The 18,506-nt window shown below is 41.8% G+C and overlaps 2 protein-coding genes across 4 annotated transcripts; both read left to right on the forward strand.

Annotated features, from left to right (window-relative positions):
* Nucleotides 1-45: 45 nt before the first annotated feature.
* slc26a11 (solute carrier family 26 member 11) lies at nt 46-7,999 on the forward strand. 2 transcript variants are annotated; one of them, XM_044028525.1, is made up of 15 exons: nt 46-158; nt 1,036-1,239; nt 1,322-1,535; nt 2,402-2,594; nt 2,805-2,890; nt 3,690-3,906; nt 4,029-4,207; nt 4,307-4,379; nt 4,522-4,633; nt 4,862-4,917; nt 5,757-5,912; nt 5,992-6,119; nt 6,904-7,003; nt 7,088-7,221; nt 7,296-7,999. In XM_044028525.1, exons 3-15 carry the CDS (start codon nt 1,332-1,334, stop codon nt 7,404-7,406), a joined length of 1,749 nt encoding a protein of 582 aa, XP_043884460.1. In that variant the 5' UTR covers nt 46-158; nt 1,036-1,239; nt 1,322-1,331; the 3' UTR covers nt 7,407-7,999. The 2 variants fall into 2 exon arrangements, with proteins under 2 accessions (XP_043884460.1, XP_043884462.1); XM_044028527.1 differs by having other exon boundaries at nt 5,757-5,897.
* Nucleotides 8,000-10,707: 2,708 nt separating this feature from the next.
* LOC122770438 (deleted in malignant brain tumors 1 protein-like) lies at nt 10,708-17,233 on the forward strand. 2 transcript variants are annotated; one of them, XM_044027291.1, is made up of 13 exons: nt 10,708-10,731; nt 10,813-10,904; nt 11,473-12,246; nt 12,412-12,516; nt 12,685-13,455; nt 13,623-14,096; nt 14,282-14,596; nt 14,766-14,971; nt 15,637-15,785; nt 16,082-16,314; nt 16,417-16,580; nt 16,788-16,863; nt 16,966-17,233. In XM_044027291.1, the coding sequence occupies exons 2-13, from the start codon at nt 10,841-10,843 to the stop codon at nt 16,983-16,985; spliced, it is 3,351 nt and encodes a 1,116-aa protein (XP_043883226.1). In that variant the 5' UTR covers nt 10,708-10,731; nt 10,813-10,840; the 3' UTR covers nt 16,986-17,233. The 2 variants fall into 2 exon arrangements, 1 of the variants encoding a protein (XP_043883226.1); XR_006360523.1 differs by having other exon boundaries at nt 10,709-10,731; nt 16,082-16,317; nt 16,421-16,580.
* The last annotated feature ends 1,273 nt before the right edge of the window (nt 17,234-18,506 follow it).

Below are 18,506 nucleotides of genomic sequence, written 5' to 3' on the forward strand. Positions count from 1 at the left end.
ACGGAGGTCACCTGACGTGCGAAAGCAGGAAATTCTCGTCTGGCTTGAGTCTGTGCTTCACCAGAGTCAAGGGAGAAGTGGTTTCTGCAACAACAACAACAAAAAGCAGAAGACACTGAGAGAGAAATGACATGGGACAAAATCAGTGCTGAGACAGGGTGAGACTTCTACTGTCTTTTACTGTCGTAGTTTGCTATTCTATTCTGTCGTGTTTCTGTACTATTCTGCTCTGACTGTATCATGTTCTATTCTATTGTTTAGTTTGACACTTTGTTCTGTTCTGTTATTTGTTAATTCTATTCTAATCTATTCTGTTGTATTTGTCTGATCTATTGTATTCTGTGTCTATTCTGTTCTGTTGTTTCTAATGTGATCTATTCTAGTTCTTTTCTGTTGTGTGACTTTTTTCTCTTCCATTTTTATTTGTTTTTTTAGTGTAAATTATGTACAGTCCTGTTGTACTCTGCTGTTTCTACTATATTTTCTTCAAGTTGTTTATATTCTTCTTATTCTATTGTGTTGGTTTCACTGTGATTTGTTTTCCTGCTTTGATTTATTCAATCTGTGGTTTTCCATTCTATTCTATTTTGTTGTAGTTTTCTCTGCTCTATTCTGTCTCTATCACTGCGTACGTGAGTCTGCCCTTTTGTTTTGCATTCCATTGTTTTGTGTTGTTTTTTTATTCCGTGATTCATTATATTTATTTTGTGTATTATATTCTTTTCCTGACTCACTTGTTATATTTAAATTGTTCTCCTTCTTCCAGTTGTTAGTGCGGGGTTAGGGTTAGGGGTTATCATTTTGTTGCTGGACCATTTTCAGAAGAATATTGAGGAAAAATTGGAATGAATTGGGATACAAATGAGAGAGGAACAGAGAGGAACATTTGTGGGAACATGCCTTTGTCAGTCCCTTTTGTGTTTGTAGGAGTCATATGATCCGACGATTAGAAAGGCACCAATGTCTAAGATGGAGTGTCACAGGTTTAGAGTGTCAGTGAGGTGACGCTAATCATGCATACACTTTCACACACAGATCACAACATGCATCTGAAGACATGGAACTCAGTCCCCTTGCTTTGCCGTGTATTTATCCAGAGAAGCACACAGCCAAACTGACACGTGTATATGCACAGAGCACTGCTTTCTTGTCTTTACCCCCAATGCGAGACACTGAGCAGCTCCTCCAGAAAGCCCGCGAGTGACATTTAATTCAGAGGAGAAGACTTGACTGCTCTTCGTAAGTAGCCTATATTCAACCAGCCAGCTCATGCAAACATTTGAATAGGATAAACTAGGATAAAATTTGGGCTGCCCTCCAGGTACAATACAATGAACCGGCTTGTGGTGAGACCAGTGTCGGCCTGGCGTTGCTGCTCCTGCAACACCCTGAAGGCCTGGATACCCATCCTCTCATGGCTGCCCAGGTACAAGCTGAAGTGGCTTCAGATGGACCTGCTGGCTGGACTCACTGTTGGGCTGACAACTGTACCACAGGCACTGGCTTACGCTGAAGTCGCTGGCCTTCCTGTGCAGGTGAGTCCCCGCTAGTCTTTCTATTTAGATTCTAAGTTTCTCCAGAAGTCTCTTTTTAATCAACGATCTAGTCATTTAAATGCACAATATGTGATTTCTGCTGCATGCAGTCTCTCAAACAAAACAATCAACAATCACAAAAGACTGAATGGGATTGCAGCAGCGTGGGTTGATGACATGATTTATTAGTGACGAATACTAGGAACACACGATATTATCTGCACGACATCTGCATTATCGGCAGATATTAGCTTTATTATCGGATGTTGGGAAACACACCAGGATCTGTCGATACGACTAACAACATTTGGCTCAATCGGCTGCTACCTCCTTGAATTCTATGCTGGCGGCGCCCCTACAACTATTATTTACTTTACGTTTACGCCGAATGAAGAAAATGTACGTCTACATCTACTGCGACATGAGTATGAAATATTATGTTAATTCACTAGAGAAAAGTAAACAGCAGTTCTCACAGACCAAAATCTGGTCTCACAGCTCTTTTTTTGATCCCAGTGAGTCTTTGGTACTTTTACATTTCTCACATAACACCTGATCACATAGGAACGTGATCAGGTGTTGGCGATAAATAGCTTAATAAAGTGAAAGGTGGACCAAAAAATTATAGTTTTTATTTGGGTGATACTAATTATCTAATTATCCAGTAGAGTGTCTGATTGGGATGCAAAAATATAATTATATTAATCTCCCCTCCATGTGATCTCTGGTTGGGAACCATGGTTTTAATGCATAAACTATATAACTATATAAACATATTTTAAAACTCTCCAGCTCCAGTAAAAGAGCAAAGCGCCCATCCATCAAGTTGCACCTCATTTATTTCATTCTTTCATTGCTCTCCACAGTATGGACTTTACTCCGCCTTCATGGGGGGATTCATCTACACCGTCCTGGGGACTTCTAAGGACGTGACACTGGGTCCCACAGCCATCATGTCCCTCCTGTGTTTCTCCGTGGTGGGGGGGCAACCGCACCGTGCCGTGCTTCTCAGCCTCCTCTGTGGACTCATCCAGGCTGTAATGGCATTACTGAGATTAGGTGAGGGGAGGGCTGCTGATGGTCATGTGGAAACCTTGTGATAGTACTTTGAATCAGAATAGACGGAAAACAGCAACTTCCACTTCCTCCCACCACATCTATAACTTCCTGTGCTGTAACCGCAATGTTTTAGTGAAATCCATGGATATAACAAAGCTTTGGGCTGTCTTTTTTTTCTTTTTCTTTTACAGCTGTGTTTGTCTTCCGCAGGTTTTCTTTTAGACTTCATTTCTTTCCCTGTAATAAAAGGCTTCACTTGTGCTGCTGCAGTAACCATCGGATTTGGACAGGTCAAGGTGAACACACTCACACACACACACACACACAGACACACATGCTCTATAAATGTCTTTATAGACAGTTTAGTTTTAACTCATGACTTTGCACGTCAACAATTAAAAGTAAAAAGAAGACAGCAATAGACCGTCATGAGACAGGTTACTTTTATTCACAGTCTTCACATTTTATTGCATACAGTTGATCCAACAGAGAGCACTGACTTTGTTAATTTTTAATACATTAATAGATTAATTATTGAACAGAAAAGTAAAAGAAACAATTTTGGATTGATGAATTATTGGTAGTAATACAAGAAAATCGTATTTTTATTTATTTTGTCACGTTTATAAGCTATTTGAAGATGCTACCTTTAGCTTGGGAAGTTTAAACTTTAAATTTAGTTTAAACTACATTTTAAGCAATGAAAATAATTCTGTGCAGATTGTGGATTTGTCTAAAAGAAGCACGTGGAGTATATAAATATGGGAAAAAAAAGATTTAGTTACACATGTATTCATCATAGTTTATATGCATTGTCAGTCAGATGGTGACAATGTTCATGTGATGGTGAGATTCAGCCTCATTGCATTAGATCTATCCCAGTCTCACTCTTACGCTGATGCACCCATGTTAATTTACATAACCAGCAAGTACTACCGCAGTCTTACTCTGCTAAATGGACAGAACTTAATCCAGAGGAACCCCGTTTTGTAGTTGCCGTTTCTATCGAACTCCTTTTGTTCACAAGCATGTTTGCAACTCGTCATTATTGTAATAATGTGTTGTTAATAGATGTGCTGCTGTTTCTGTCTGTAGAATATTCTGGGGCTTCAAGGCATCCCCCACCAGTTCTACCTGGAGGTTTATTACACCTTCTACAAGATCCCAGAGGCCAGGGTGGGAGATGTGGTCCTGGGTCTGCTTTGTCTCACACTCCTGGTGATGTTGATGTGTATGAAGATGAGACTGGACTCTGGTCCTGTACCTGCCTACTCCAGACTGGCCAGGAAACTTGTGTGGGCTGTTGCTACGAGTCAGTACCTGTGTGTGTGTGTGTGTGTGTCATGTCATTTAAAGGATAACTTTGTCTGCTTTTTGTAAAACTTTCCTCTTTTTTTCCCCCCATTTGTCCCTTCCCTTATCTGTCTCGGACAGTGCGTAACGCTCTGGTGGTTGTGGCCGCGTCTCTCATTGCATTTTCTTGGGAGGCCTATGGTCATCACGTGTTCACGATCACTGGAAAAACTTCCCAGGGGCTCCCACCATTCAGACCCCCATCCACCTCGGACACCACAGCCAATGGCACCATTGTGTCCTTTGGAGAAATTGTAGACGTAAAGAACTATCACTTTTGACATGTTGCAGCTTTCACTTCCCAAAAAATCCCTCCAGTTCTGAAGAGAAACGGCTGATTTGATGTTTTTGTTGTGCAGGGCTTTGGGGGCGGACTCGCTGTGATTCCCCTCATGGGTCTGTTGGAGAGCATTGCTATTGCGAAAGCCTTTGGTGAGTGTGTTAAGTGACGCGTTCACTGTGGCTCTAATGATGCCGAACCTTTCAGCATCAAGGAAGTCAAGAGTCAAGGAAGCTAAAAGAATGAATGTGTCGTCAAACTAGTATCTGACTCTAATTTCCTGTTTGTTCTCAGCCAGTCAGAACGACTACAGGATTGATGCCAACCAGGAGCTGCTGGCAATTGGTGTGACCAACATCATGGGCTCCTTTGTGTCAGCTTACCCTGTCACTGGCAGCTTTGGCAGGTAGGTGTGTGTGTGTGTGTGTTCACTTGTATTTGTCACCTCTATAGGACCTTTTCTGGCATAAAAACTGACCCCGTCAGGACCAGTAGTCCTCATCGAGACCAAAACCTGGTCTTAATGAGGCAGAAGTCAACACAGTGAAAATAGTGTGTGTGTATTGGAGAGAGAGAGATGGAGCGACGTCAGAGATCAAATATTTACAGTGCCCTGTTTTCTCTTCTCATGCAGGACAGCGGTGAACTCCCAGACTGGTGTGTGCACGCCAGCTGGAGGAATCGTCACCAGTGAGTCTTGCTCCTCAGCATTTAGTTTACTCTGTCACGCCCTCCCGTGGTGGTCAGCGGTATCACACCTCAGCGCCACCTGTCTGTTGTCGCTTCCTCTTCCCTCTCTACAGGCATAAACAGGCAGAATACAAAACAACATTAAACAGAGACTGTCAAGTGGCCCCTCACTGTTGCAAGGTTCTGGTTTTAAATGTGCAAAAGGAAGTCTTCACTGGATTTCACTCCAAAAAAACACACACGCAAACACCACTTTTAGTGCATGTACAGCAAAGACGTTGAGCTTTGAGCTTGACGATGATGAAAATGCATCATGTAAGTGGATAAACAGTAAATGTGTTTTTACGGTTTTCACCGGTTTTAACCACACGGTTGTTTTCTTTCAAATGTGTCACATTGTGTTTAACTCGCATAGTATTTAAATGCATCACATTTTAGTTATATTTAACTAACATTTGCATTCACACCCCTTAACCAGCTCATTAATGTGACTTAAAACAACAAACCCAGTTACATCCCAGGAAACAAAAGCTCACCTGCCCAATGTGGTAACATAGGTCAGGTTGCTTTTTGTTTGTTGTTGGTTTTTTGTTTTTTTTACATAGACATAAAAGATCAATATTGATTGTCTGTCATTTCCCAAAATTAAATAACTGCACTGTGCTTATGAACCATCAATGATAGAGAAGTCACAGAAAGATTTTGTGTGCTTACTGTTGAAAAGGATCATCATTCCCTTCGATGCCATAACACTATGATCTCTTATTTGTATTCAGGGCCAGTTAAACATCACACACATGATCATACGGCGTGTATTTACACTCTTGGTGTTTTTGCAGGTGTGGTAGTGCTGCTGTCCCTGGCGTTCCTCATGCCGGCCTTCTACTACATCCCAAAAGCTTCACTGGCTGCCGTAATCATCTGTGCAGTCGCTCCCATGGTGGATTACTGTGTTGTGGCTAAGATGTGGAGGATACGCAGTAGGTCTTTGCTCAGTATGACACCTCACCGCTCCTCACATTGATCTGTTTGTGTCTGTTTATCTGTGTGATTGCAATCTGGTGACTTCCACAGAGCTGGACCTGCTGCCTTTTTTCGTGACCTTCTTGCTGAGTTTCTGGCAGGTGCAGTACGGCATCGTAGGCGGCGTTGCCGTATCTGGAGTCCTGCTACTGTACAACATGGCAAGACCCCAAATCAAGGTAACCATTATGTTTTTATAAGCTAAGACATGATAAGATAATCCATTCTTCGTCCTCTAACTGAGAAATATATGGTGTAATCAGACAGTAACAAAGTGACAGGTAATGAAATAAATAAATATGTTCGGTGTGCGTCTGCCGCCTTCCTCAGAACTGTCACCTGATGTCTCCACTGCCTCCATGAGTCAAATCTGACGCCTCTGTGAACAAAGTTCAATCAGGAGACATAATGAACTTTCACAATATAAATAAATATGCATTATTAACAACTAGCAATTTGCAAATATAGAAAAAATGTACAATAGACCGTTAAGAAGACCGTCATTTTAGAATAAATTACCCCATTTAAACATTGAGGGGGGGATTCCACATACAAGATATTGCACTGAGGGGAGTAACTATGGTTAAACATCACGTCTCAACGACCCCAACAGGTGTGTGAATGTGTCTATCACTACAAGAAGACACCTGAGCATCCTTAAACTAAAGAACTTCACTGTCGTGTGTGTGATGTATTTGTTTTGGTTAAATAATTGAAGTTTGATACAGAGAGAGTAGTTTGATTTCATTTTTGAGAAAGTCCGAGGGATGGACTTCTGAAACTTCAGAAACTGGTGAGCGGTTCAATGGTGGAGCATGTTTTGAATGACTTGGATTTTCAAACTTTATACTGCTACTGTAGCGCCACCTGCAGGACTGTTGACATTCTCACTCCACTGTGGAGCAGAGGGATGAACATCTCTGAACTAAAAGCTCAGTGTCTCACGCTGCCTGTTGAATGCAGGTGTCTGACCATGGCGCACTAGTGGTGGAGTTGAACAGTGGACTAAGTTTTCCCGCCGCAGAATACCTCAGCCATGTCATACACAGCCATGCTCTGAGCGGTAAGGATTTGGTCTCATCTTCACCACCTTGTCTCTTTCATTTTTTTTCCTTCTTTAACTAACCCCTCCTCTCCCCACCCTCAGCGTCTCCGCCTCGGTCACTGGTTCTGGACTGTCATCACGTCAGCATCATCGATTACACAGTGATCAGCGAGCTCAGGAACGTGCTGAGACAGTTCAAACTGCGTGGCGTGCAGCTGGTCTTTTCTAGATTGCAGGTATGACCTTTAACGCAGCTAAAATAAACATAGTGTTATTGTTTCTCTTCCGTCATGTTCTTCCCTCTTTCCAGCCCTCTGTTCTGGAGGTTCTCCTCGCAGCTGAGCTGGAGGGTCTCAGGCACACAGACAGTGTGGAGGCAGCGCTTCTGCAGACGGAGTCAGAGAACCTCCTCGATGACTGACACAGAAACTGTCCCGGCACAGTCTGGCATTGTAGCAACAATAGTGTGATCAGTGGCACGTCTGACCTGCCATCGTTGGACTGTTATGACGTTCAAAAGTGACAAACTACCTCCATTTTTGTTTTTTTGGCCATCAGTTGCACAACCGCTCGTAGTTGCCCTTTGTCCCGTCATAAGAAATTGTTGCACCTCCTTGCACTTTGTATCAGCCAAACCTGACCAGGGAAATTATTGCACAATCTTTCACATTACAACACTAAGTTACCACAGCAAAACTCATGGGATGTGGGACTGTGTTTTATAGGGTTTTGATATGTTTTAGATGGACATTTTGTCTTTTGTATGAACTGAGACAAACGATATGATTGAAATCCATGTTTTTACCGGCAGAGCATTTCCTCTGTGTTAGCTTTAGGGTTGAAGAGGAAATGTAAATGGCCAGGGACCAAATATATGATTTTACAGTTTACTTAACAATTTTATTAACTTATCACAAGGACACTGGTTATATCATATTACGTATAATATGTTATGCCAAGATACAGTGTTCGTACAAGATTTTTAGTGAATAAAAGGTGTCACGAGTGTTTCTATTCATGTTTTTGCATTAAGTTTGTGTCACAGCTGTACATTTAAACAGAAGATACAGACATTTATGTCTAATTGTAATTTCTAAGCTTGTCATTAATTGTACTGAGCACATTCATGCTCCAAAATTGGGAAAGCAGGTGTCAGTGAGAGGGGTTTCAAGGTCAAACAGAGCACATACCCACGCAGTACTGATGAAAAACAAATTCAGAGGTTTTTCAGTGATTCACTCGACACGTACATCCCCGTCTGTTAAACTCACTAATCTCACTATGCTGACTTCTTTATACCACAGCCTAATTAGTAGAGAGAGAGAAACAACACAAATGGAGCTCTAACAACATTCTCAAGTTCAAATATTGTAAGATTTATGTAAGTAAGTTACAAAAAGTTAGTTTTTCAACCTTGGGCCCCAACAGCACAAGCAGTCGATTACCGCCATCTACTGGACACCTGTCTGCACACATCAAGCCTGTTGTAAGACATCTTGGTATTTCATTTGATTATAATCTAACTTTTGAGCAGCATGTAATGGACAAAGACTCAGGAACACTGCCAGGATTTGCACCGTGTTGTCTAAATACAAGGTGTGTTGACAGGCTGCAGTCAGTTAGGCCCTTTTCCCCTGTCGGAGCATAGGTCACCAATGATATTTCTCCATTGGACTTGTCTCTGGGCCTTCTTTCTTACGCCATGCCAGTTGTTGCTTATACTCCTCATCTCCTCTTCTGTGTCCCTTCTCCAGCTGTTTTTAGGCCTTCCATGTACCTATCTTTATAGTTGTATCGGGTGTCAGAAGGGGAGTTGGCTTTGCAGCTTCCTTCCAGCTTTCACTGCCTTGCGTCATAAGCCCCCCATGTGGAGGCCCTTCCTTTCCCATGACGGGTTTTTTCTCGGCTTCTTATCATCGGTGCTACTATAACTAGTCTTTTTTTCTACGCTAGCGCTTTTTTACATTTTGTCTGGCCTATACCCCTTGACCTGTCCAGCATGGGTGACCGTGGCAGGAGTGTAATGAACTCCGGCTGGCATAGCTCTCGGGATCATTGAGGCACGCAGGCCCTTATGTGTGAGGGGGCTGCTGCAGTCAGTACAGAGCATATAAACCCAGGTTTAACATCTTGACACTGGCGTCCGATATGTTTTTGAATTTATGTCCATGTTCTATTTGTGTAAGTGCAAACCTGTGCATAGGACAGAAATACAGGAATATGACACTTATTTAAATTTCATAAAACCGGTTATAATATTCTGACTTTATTCTCGTACATTTATGATTTTATTCTCGAAGTCTTTGAATTTTTTTTTCTCAATGTGGCCCTAACACCCCATCGTATGGTTGTGCTCATATTTCAATGATTCTTTTATTTGACTACTGTGTTTCTTTTTGTTGAGTCTTTTAACTTGTGTTTTTATATGTGAAGCCCTTTGTAACCTTTGTTTTGAGATATTTGCTATATAAAAAAATGTATTATTATAAGCCCTCATAAAGATCATCACTCAACATGGACAGATGTTTTTCACCGGCCACATAAAAACATCTATATATGACAAAGTTCAGAAACCTCCCCTAATGTTTTGTGCTTTTTTGGTTGGTGGTTATTTGAATCAAATGGACTCTGGGAGGTATGAAAAAGATTCTTGATGTTTCTATGTGCGTCACTAAAGGTTGTATATGAATAGAAGTGACTTTCATCCCCTTTAAGGGTCTGTTTGAAATGCCTTGTCACTCACTATCAGGATCATAAAAACACTTATCGGCATTTTCCATGTACAGTTTAGCCCTGAGTCAACCATTTACCCTGCATTAATAATAGAAATGAATGGGGAAGCAAGTTAAGAAATATTACACGATAGCCAAGAAATTCTTACAATAGCACAGTGATTCCGGTTAATAATCATAAAGAGCGATTAAAGATTGTCAATATTTTAAAAGCCAATGAATCAAATTAAGAAAACAAGGGGGGGAGAAGTCAGCCTCCACCCATATTTGTTCTCTTCAGTTTCATTTCTAAATGGACTGCTCTTATCTTCATAAAGTCGTTTGAATTTATTCCAAAAAAACGAAGTCAAAGCATTGTGTGTATAAAAAAGAAAAACCATGAGATTGGACTAACAAGCATCCAGTGCCTGTTTAAAGATGCATTCTTACAAATGTTAATTCATGTGATGTCATCAGATGTGTACTCACTCACCTTCTACTGTGACAAACAACCATCCACTCTCACATTCACACTCTATGGTCAATTTAGAGTGTCCAGTTTCATCAGATGTTTAATATTAATCAAAACATACACCACTCTGCAATGGTCTGCAATTTGCATACACTTCATAGGAATTCATGCAAAACAAATGAATGATGCGAGGTAACACACAGTCAAAACTGAGTGTGTGTGTGTGAGAGAGAGAGAGAGAGAGAAGAAGAATGTTTGTGCTCACTTTGGTTATTTGCACAGAAATGCATACAAACTTATGTGAACTTATGTTCACCACAGCCTTTTCAATTCTGACAGAAGAATGATTGAAGACCCAATAAAATATATTGTCGCCGGCCTTTGTTTTGGTGCCAGTTATGTTTGCATTTGATCCCTTCCTGTCATTAATGATTAATTATTAACTATTTTGAGGTCATGTTGAAACAGTGCTATTAAACCCACTTTAGCGTCTTATTGTTCTACGCAAGGAAACGGGCCTATAAATTCTCATGCTCTCACTCACCTCCCACACTCTATCCAAGGTAAGACTGGCAAAGTAAGACATTGCTTCGTCATCATAATTTGAAGGTATGATCTTCATATTTGTTTTGTGTTGTTTTCAGTAGGTTTTTGTCTTGGACGTGGTCGAAAATGGGAAGGCCCGGGAGTTTGCTCTTGCTTTTTATTCTGCAGTTTCTCACAGGAACCACCACAGGTAAGCATTCTGACATTGTGTCGTCGAGGATTGAACGTTATCCTACACATTCATAATGTGACTCTTCAATTTTAGATGACATTTTATTTCGATGCAAAATCTTGAACGCTTATTCCAGGCATTTATTGTACTGTTCTTGTGGTATTCAAACAGAAAATCACACTCACCTTTAATTGCACATGTTACTGATTTGTGTAATTCTGTAATGTAAGAAATGACTTTCACACACTTGTACCAGATATCACTCAGAGCAACAACTTCGCATGCATAAAAATATCCAAAACTTTGCACATAAGTGCAGTCTGGACAATTTACTGTATATATATCTACATATTATATCTCCATATATGTATATTTATATGCAAATTCTCAGAATGTTCTCTTAATAACTGAATTTTTGACAGCAATTGTAAATCTATGCATGTCCATGCATGACCAGCTGATATCCTGCCTCCAGATAGTTGGCTCATTTGTACTGTGAGGCCATCACTGTTTCTCACTTGGCAAAAAAATCATTCAGTTTCATATATTTCATGGGTCAAAACCAAACCATCTTTGTACTTCACAGGGATAGAAGTCACCGGCTGTGATGCGTGTCATGATGAAGCCATGTGCCTGGAGTCAGGAGACAGAGGAGACACATTTGCCCATCAGTTCCCCTCTTGTGTCTGTAAAGATGGTTTTGTAGGTGATGGTCTCACCTGCTACGATGTGACACGCTGCAGTGACTCATCTTGCTGTAGCCAAGGATATCACTGGTCATCCGACAGTGGCTGTGTAGACATCGATGAGTGCTCACTCCCAGAGTCACCATGTGCACCAGATCAAGTTTGCCATAACACACTAGGCTCTTTCGACTGCCTGGTACCTTCCCCCGCCTCCAGATCTCGCCTCTCTTCCCAATCTGTCCAGTTTAGATGTGGAAACACCGTTTGCCCTTTAGGCATGGACTGCATCAGCAATAATGGGACTGCCCGCTGTGCTGACCCTTGTGAGAACTACACTGCACTGCATGACGAGTGGCGCTCAACAAGTTATAGAGAACCCGACAACCGCTGTGATCGAGATGTTGACTGGCAAGGCTGGTATCGCTTCTTTCTGGGGTCAAACAGTGCTCAAATTCCCCAGACATGTGTACGCTATGGATGTGGAGCTGCTGCTAAAATGTGGATGAAAGAAGCTCATCCCACAAGGCCCGGTGAAATTGTAAACCGTGAAGTTGGAACTCACTGTGTAGACTGTGGCCGTTCGCCGACCTTCATCCATGTCAAGCGCTGCTCTGGAAACTACTACGTTTACAAACTTGTGAAGCCAGTCTCATGCAGTTATGCCTACTGTACAGGTATGTTTACATTTTATGAACACATCGAATTCCCCCTCAACCTTACATTTAAGATTTGTTGTCTCGTGAACATACTGTTGTCGTTTTTTCGTAAATTCAAGAAACAATTTAAGAAATAAAATTCTCTGATAGAATCAATGCAGTCTGATTTTCTTTTGATAACAGAGGTGAGCAGATCTGCGGCCACTCAGTTCAGAACCAACACAAATGGAGGCACCTATGTTCCAGTGGATCAGACCAACCAGGAACAGACCTCCACCAAGGAAACAAGTGTGTGAATGCTTGTGTTGTGTGAAATAAATCTGTGTAGATGTGTATGATTTGTTTTCTGTCAGTTATATATTTGCAAAAAAATGTTATGCTTTGTTATTTATGATGTAAAACCAAAATATGAAATCATATCATGGGTCAAAACCAAACCATCTTTGTACTTCACAGGGCTAGAAGTCACCGGCTGTGATGCGTGTCATGATGAAGCCATGTGCCTGGAGTCAGGAGACAGAGGAGACACCTTTGCCCATCAGTTCCCCTCTTGTGTCTGTAAAGATGGTTTTGTAGGTGATGGTCTCACCTGCTACGATGTGACACGCTGCAGTGACTCATCTTGCTGTAGCCAAGGATATCACTGGTCATCCGACAGTGGCTGTGTAGACATCGATGAGTGCTCACTCCCAGAGTCACCATGTGCACCAGATCAAGTTTGCCATAACACACTAGGCTCTTTCGACTGCCTGGTACCTTCCCCCACCTCCAGATCTCGCCTCTCTTCCCAATCAGTCCAGTTTAGTTGTGGAAACACCGTTTGCCCTTTAGGCATGGACTGCATCAGCAATAATGGGACTGCCCGCTGTGCTGACCCTTGTGAGAACTACACTGCACTGCATGACGAGTGGCGCTCAACAAGTTATAGAGAACCCGACAACCGCTGTGATCGAGATGTTGACTGGCAAGGCTGGTATCGCTTCTTTCTGGGGTCAAACAGTGCTCAAATTCCCCAGACATGTGTACGCTATGGATGTGGAACTGCAGCTCAAATTTGGATGAAAGAAGCTCATCCCACAAGGCCCGGTGAAATTGTAAAGCGTGAATTTGGATCTAGGTGTTCATACTGTAATTCACCGAGGTTCATCCATGTCAAGCTCTGCTACAGAAACTACTACGTTTACAAACTTGTGAAACCAGTCTCATGCAATTATGCCTACTGTACAGGTATGTTTACATTTTATGAACGCATTGAATTTCCCCTCAACTTTACATTTGTTTTGTTGCCTAGTGAACAACATTCTATTGTCTTTTTCATAAATCCAAGTAACAATGTAAGCAAAAAAGATTCTCTGGCACAGCGTCAATGCAGTCTGACTTTCTTTTGATAACAGAGGTGAGCAGAATTGACATTTCTTCAACCACGTCTGAACCAGCGTCACTCACTCGGTTCAGCACCCAGACAAGTGGAAACACATATCCTCCGCTGGAAACAACACCGACATACACCGCCCATGCACCGACAACAACAGTGAACAACATCACAACAGCTGAGGGACAGGTCCGCCTGGTGAACGGAAGAAACAGCTCCTGCTCTGGCAGAGTAGAGATCTTCCTGCGTGGACAGTGGGGGACAGTGTGTGATGATCTCTGGGACCTGGTGGATGCTCAGGTGGTTTGTAGACAGCTGGGATGTGGCAGGGTCCTGTCAGCACCAACAAATGCACGTTTTGGACAGGGACGAGGACCTATCTGGTTGGACGATGTCAGATGCACAGGCAACGAGACAAAGCTCACAGAGTGCCCCCACCAAGGGATTGGATCTCACAACTGTAATCACAATGAGGACGCTGGTGTGGTCTGTGAAGGTAAATTTGATTTACACAGCAAAAGTCAGTGATGTCTCGCCGTCTTACTGACTGTCAATAGTATTTGTCACTTTAAAAGGACAAACGTAGTCTCATTCCAAACATGAGGACAGAATAATTGTCCTGTTGAGCTCTGTCTTTCACTTGTGTGCCTAATCAACTGTATCATGCTGCATGTGTTGAAGCTGCTTCACCAGTGAGGCTGGTCAACTCTGACAACCGCTGCTCTGGCAGAGTGGAGCTCTTCTATAATGGACAGTGGGGGACAGTGTGTGATGATTACTGGGACCTGAACGATGCTAACGTGGTGTGCAGACAGCTGGACTGTGGCAGGGCTCGTTCAGCACTGCAGAGCGCTGCCTTTGGACGAGGCACTGGACCCATCTGGCTGGATGATGTCAATTGTTCAGGAAGAGAACCGTCCATAACACACTGCAGACATCGAGGGTTTGGGGTCCACAACTGTGGTCACAGCGAAGATGCAAGTGTTGTTTGTGAATGTACGTTTACGTCTTTAAAAAAAAAAACATGTTGGTACAATGTAATACAGTTAATTAACTATTCCTGCAGGTGAAGGTTTATAGATGTTGTTTTTTTTTTATCTCGGTATCATTTAGTATTTATCTTTTTTGTGCACACTTTTAATTGGTGTCTTTATTTATTTTGTAGTACGGCCTCCAGCGACAAATGAACAGCTTATTTGTGGCGCTGATAAAATCCAAATCGGGCTGAATATGGCTGCCACCACATCCATTGGTTTGGACCCACTCTCTGGAAATCTGGCCGTCCGTAACTGTTCCTGGGTCAGAGTGCGTGATAATGTAGTTTGGTATGAAGTGGAGGCTCAGGCAGGTGCCTGTGGAAACACCATGAGGGTATGGACTTAATTACCTCATTCTGTCTGTAAGCGTGATTGTGTATAAAACATGTGGTGTTGTTCAAAAGTCATTGAATCAATAGCAACTTGACAATATGACATTTCTTGAAGACATCTCACCTCTCATCCAAAAGCAGCTTCAGTCTTGAAAGGTTTCACCACCAGCTTTCAGACCTGAAGAAGTCTCTTGAATGAGAGGTGAAACATCTTCAAGAAAGCCACAAGTCCAGTTACTAACGATTCAGTGACTTTTGGATAACTATGACTTGGAGGAAAGAGAATTTACACAGACATGTTGTGTTGTTCCATTCTTTTCCGTTGTATGGCTAATCCTAGTCTAGGATGTCTGGCTACATCCTTTCTTCTCCATATTACCTTAAATATCACTAACTTTCATCCAAATCGAGCCATTGACTCTATGTTTTGAATGCTAGCTACCTAACTGGTTGTTCAGGTCTGCGTTGAGGTGGAGCTTATAATGCATAAAGAAAAAGGGGGGAAAAAAGAATTGGGCGGTGGAGAGTGACAAGCATTTCATTTTAAATTTTCATCGTAGTGGGTCTTAAGGCTACGCAATTGTTGTAGCCCATAAACCAACTAAATGCCAATACTCAAACTGTTATAAGCCTCAACTAACTAATAATTTGGGCCCCTGTCTTTCAGACCAACCGCACACATGTTATCTACTCCAACAATTTGTTTATATACCCACCAAACGGATCCTTTGCCCAACCTGTGAGACTTCCAGTCTCCTGTACATATCCCTTGGAAACAGATACCAGTATGAATGTGGCTATCAGACCCTTCCTGCAGTAAGTAGCCCTTTTTTTAATATAACATTACTCACATTTACAAATGTAAAAAAATTACAATTTGGAAAGTTACTTATGTTGTTCATGTTGTTGGACTCTCTGAACACTACATCACTGCCACGTCAGTCCCTCCATGTATTCTCTAATTATGGTTTAAAATACACAGTGATGAACCAGAGCAGCACAGGAACCAGAAACTCTGCAAGGATAGATGTGAAGAGGCCTTAGATAATCCACAATGAACAGAATGCGTTTGTGTTGCGGCTAATCCTCTTTACGTCATACTTACCTGACAGGGAAGGAGTTGGCCTCTCAGGCACTGGTGCCAAAGTCAGAAGCTCCATGTCTCTGTTCCGCAACTCCAACTTCAGTAAGCCTTATCCAGCAGGCCTCATCTCTCTTCCGGTGGGCTCACCTCTGTACGTGGGCGTCTCTGTGGACGATCGAAGCTTTGCAGTGGTTCTGGAGGACTGCTTCACCACTCACTCATCAAACCCCAACAATTCCACAAAATACTTTCTCATCCGAACAAGTAAATGACCCCCTCATCTTTGGCAGATTCTATGTGGATGATAATGGACAAGGTTATGGTGATGTACAATAGCCCTAATGACTTGCTCTGTCCTCATTGCCAGGTGTCCCACTGACCAGCGGCTGGTGATGGTGGTTGAGAATGGGTCATCCCACCAGGCTCGTTTCTCTGCCCTGTTGTTCCTGACCCAGGGTGAATACCGACATGTTTATCTTCACTGCAGCCTCAGCCTGTGTGACCAGAGGAACTCTCGCTGTGCCCCAGTAAGTCATGCACTTCACTTCATCAACAGCAAGTTATCACTGTCACCTTACATAGGTTGTATGTGATGTACCATTGTTTTCTGTCAAGCCAGTATTTCAATTTAGCACGTTTCCTCTTTGATGACATATAATGGTCATTTTAAATACCCCATATATTGTACCTTTAATACTGGTTTTGATGGTATGTTATCCCCATCTTCTACACAGTACTGCAGAAGTAGGACACAGCGCTCTGTTTCCAGCTCGTCTCCTCTGCACCCCATCACCATTGGACCAATTGCTTGTGAGTATGATTCATGCACAGGTCTCAGCAATGATGTGTCATCGCATGGATAGATACAGAATGAATAACCATATTTACACTTTTTTTCTGCTTTATCTACAGGGGACAAATCGTCTGAGTGAACTAATATTTTGTAATAGAATTATTTTACTCATGCATAAATAGCAAATGTTTTACTTTGATTAAAAATTATCTTACTGTGAATGATTAAGTCTAAACACATTATGTGTATTAGCGGTATAATAACTATAATTAAACAATGAAAAAAACATTCAAATTAAGGTGCCAACACTTTTCTTCTGCTGGGTTTTTTGCTCCGTCTGCTTCTAAATTGCTCCTTTAGGAACAAATAAAGTTCTTTATAACTCAATTTGAATTGAGGTTGTTTTTGTGTAAACTGTATCCCGAGGATTCATCTTAATCTCCTGAGTTTTCTTCTGAAAAAACTGAAATTGAGTGATTGATTTGGTGTAATGTCGCAACAATTATGTCACAGGAATTCGTAGAAACTGAGTGGTGTGACGTTGAGCTGAAATGTTTGTCTTTCCTTACTAACTGTCAAATTGTAGTTTCATCTTCAGGGAATATCAACATAAGAAAAATGTGTATGAAGGTTCTCAGTCAGTCAGAATGTAAATGATGAATTTAGACTTTATTGTTTGAGGATGTATGTCAGGCATGCGGAAGAAATTATAGGCTGGTGCTTCAGGTACAGATGAAGTTCAGGAGAGCATTGACACGGTGGGAAACTGAGTGGCTTTGATGGAGGTTTGCACTCACTGATTGATTTCTCTAGTTTATGATCTACGTGTATTTCTCTCTCTCTCTCTCATATGATATGTGGCTTATAACAATGATAAATGACCAATTTAATATTTTAATAACATAAAGATGTTCACACCCTGTAATCATCTCACAATCAAATCATGTCATTGTCACTCACCACTGTGAGTGCTTTCTCGCCTGATGCCTATAACACCACACTTAATTTAAATTAACTATTCATGAAGATGACTGCTAAAGAAAACCAACTGGACACAACCCACTCCCATGTTAGGGAGAAGATACAGAGCCATATATCCATCCATCCATTATCACATAGGGCAATGTGCCAGGTACACCCTGGACAGTTCGCCAGTCCATCACAGGACCGCATATAGAGACAAACAACCATCCACTCACACCTGCATGTTTTTGGACTGTGGGAGGAAGCCGGATGAATCCGTAGAAAACCCAAACATGCAAACTCCATGCAGAAAGGCCCTTGTTCCAACCATGACTCGAACCAGGGTCTTCTTGCTACAAAGGCAATAAGACCACTACCAGAGTCATCTAATGTAGAACAAACGACCGACAAAAGAAAAACTACATATACAGTAACTAGTCACTATATTAGGTACACATACACTTGAGCAGGAGTACAAAAATATATACAAATGTTGATTTAATTAAACTTAGAATGTGGCATTGTTGCTGGTTCCAGGTGGGCTGATCTGAGTGTATGGATAATGGTAAAAAAAAAGGCAAATATCCAGTGAGCATCTGTTTTCCGAGTGAAAATGCCCTGTTGATAACAGAGGTCAGAGGAGAATGGCCAGATTCTATTCTATGCTATTCTATTCTGTTCTACTGAGGTGAGTGCT

This window comes from Solea senegalensis, linkage group LG6 (assembly GCF_019176455.1).
Source record: "Solea senegalensis isolate Sse05_10M linkage group LG6, IFAPA_SoseM_1, whole genome shotgun sequence".
Lineage (NCBI taxonomy): Eukaryota > Metazoa > Chordata > Actinopteri > Pleuronectiformes > Soleidae > Solea > Solea senegalensis.

Coding starts and splice junctions, on each gene's coding strand:
- slc26a11 (XM_044028525.1), top strand. CDS start 1,332: ATGAACCGGCTTGTGGTGAGACCAGTGTCGGCCTGGCGTTGCTGCTCC. Junction 2,595..2,804: donor AATGGCATTACTGAGATTAG/GTGAGGGGAGGG, acceptor TGTCTTCCGCAG/GTTTTCTTTTAGACTTCATT. Junction 4,208..4,306: donor CCTTTGGAGAAATTGTAGAC/GTAAAGAACTAT, acceptor TTTGTTGTGCAG/GGCTTTGGGGGCGGACTCGC.
- LOC122770438 (XM_044027291.1), top strand. CDS start 10,841: ATGGGAAGGCCCGGGAGTTTGCTCTTGCTTTTTATTCTGCAGTTTCTC. Junction 14,597..14,765: donor TGCAAGTGTTGTTTGTGAAT/GTACGTTTACGT, acceptor TTTATTTTGTAG/TACGGCCTCCAGCGACAAAT. Junction 16,315..16,416: donor AAAATACTTTCTCATCCGAA/CAAGTAAATGAC, acceptor CTGTCCTCATTG/CCAGGTGTCCCACTGACCAG.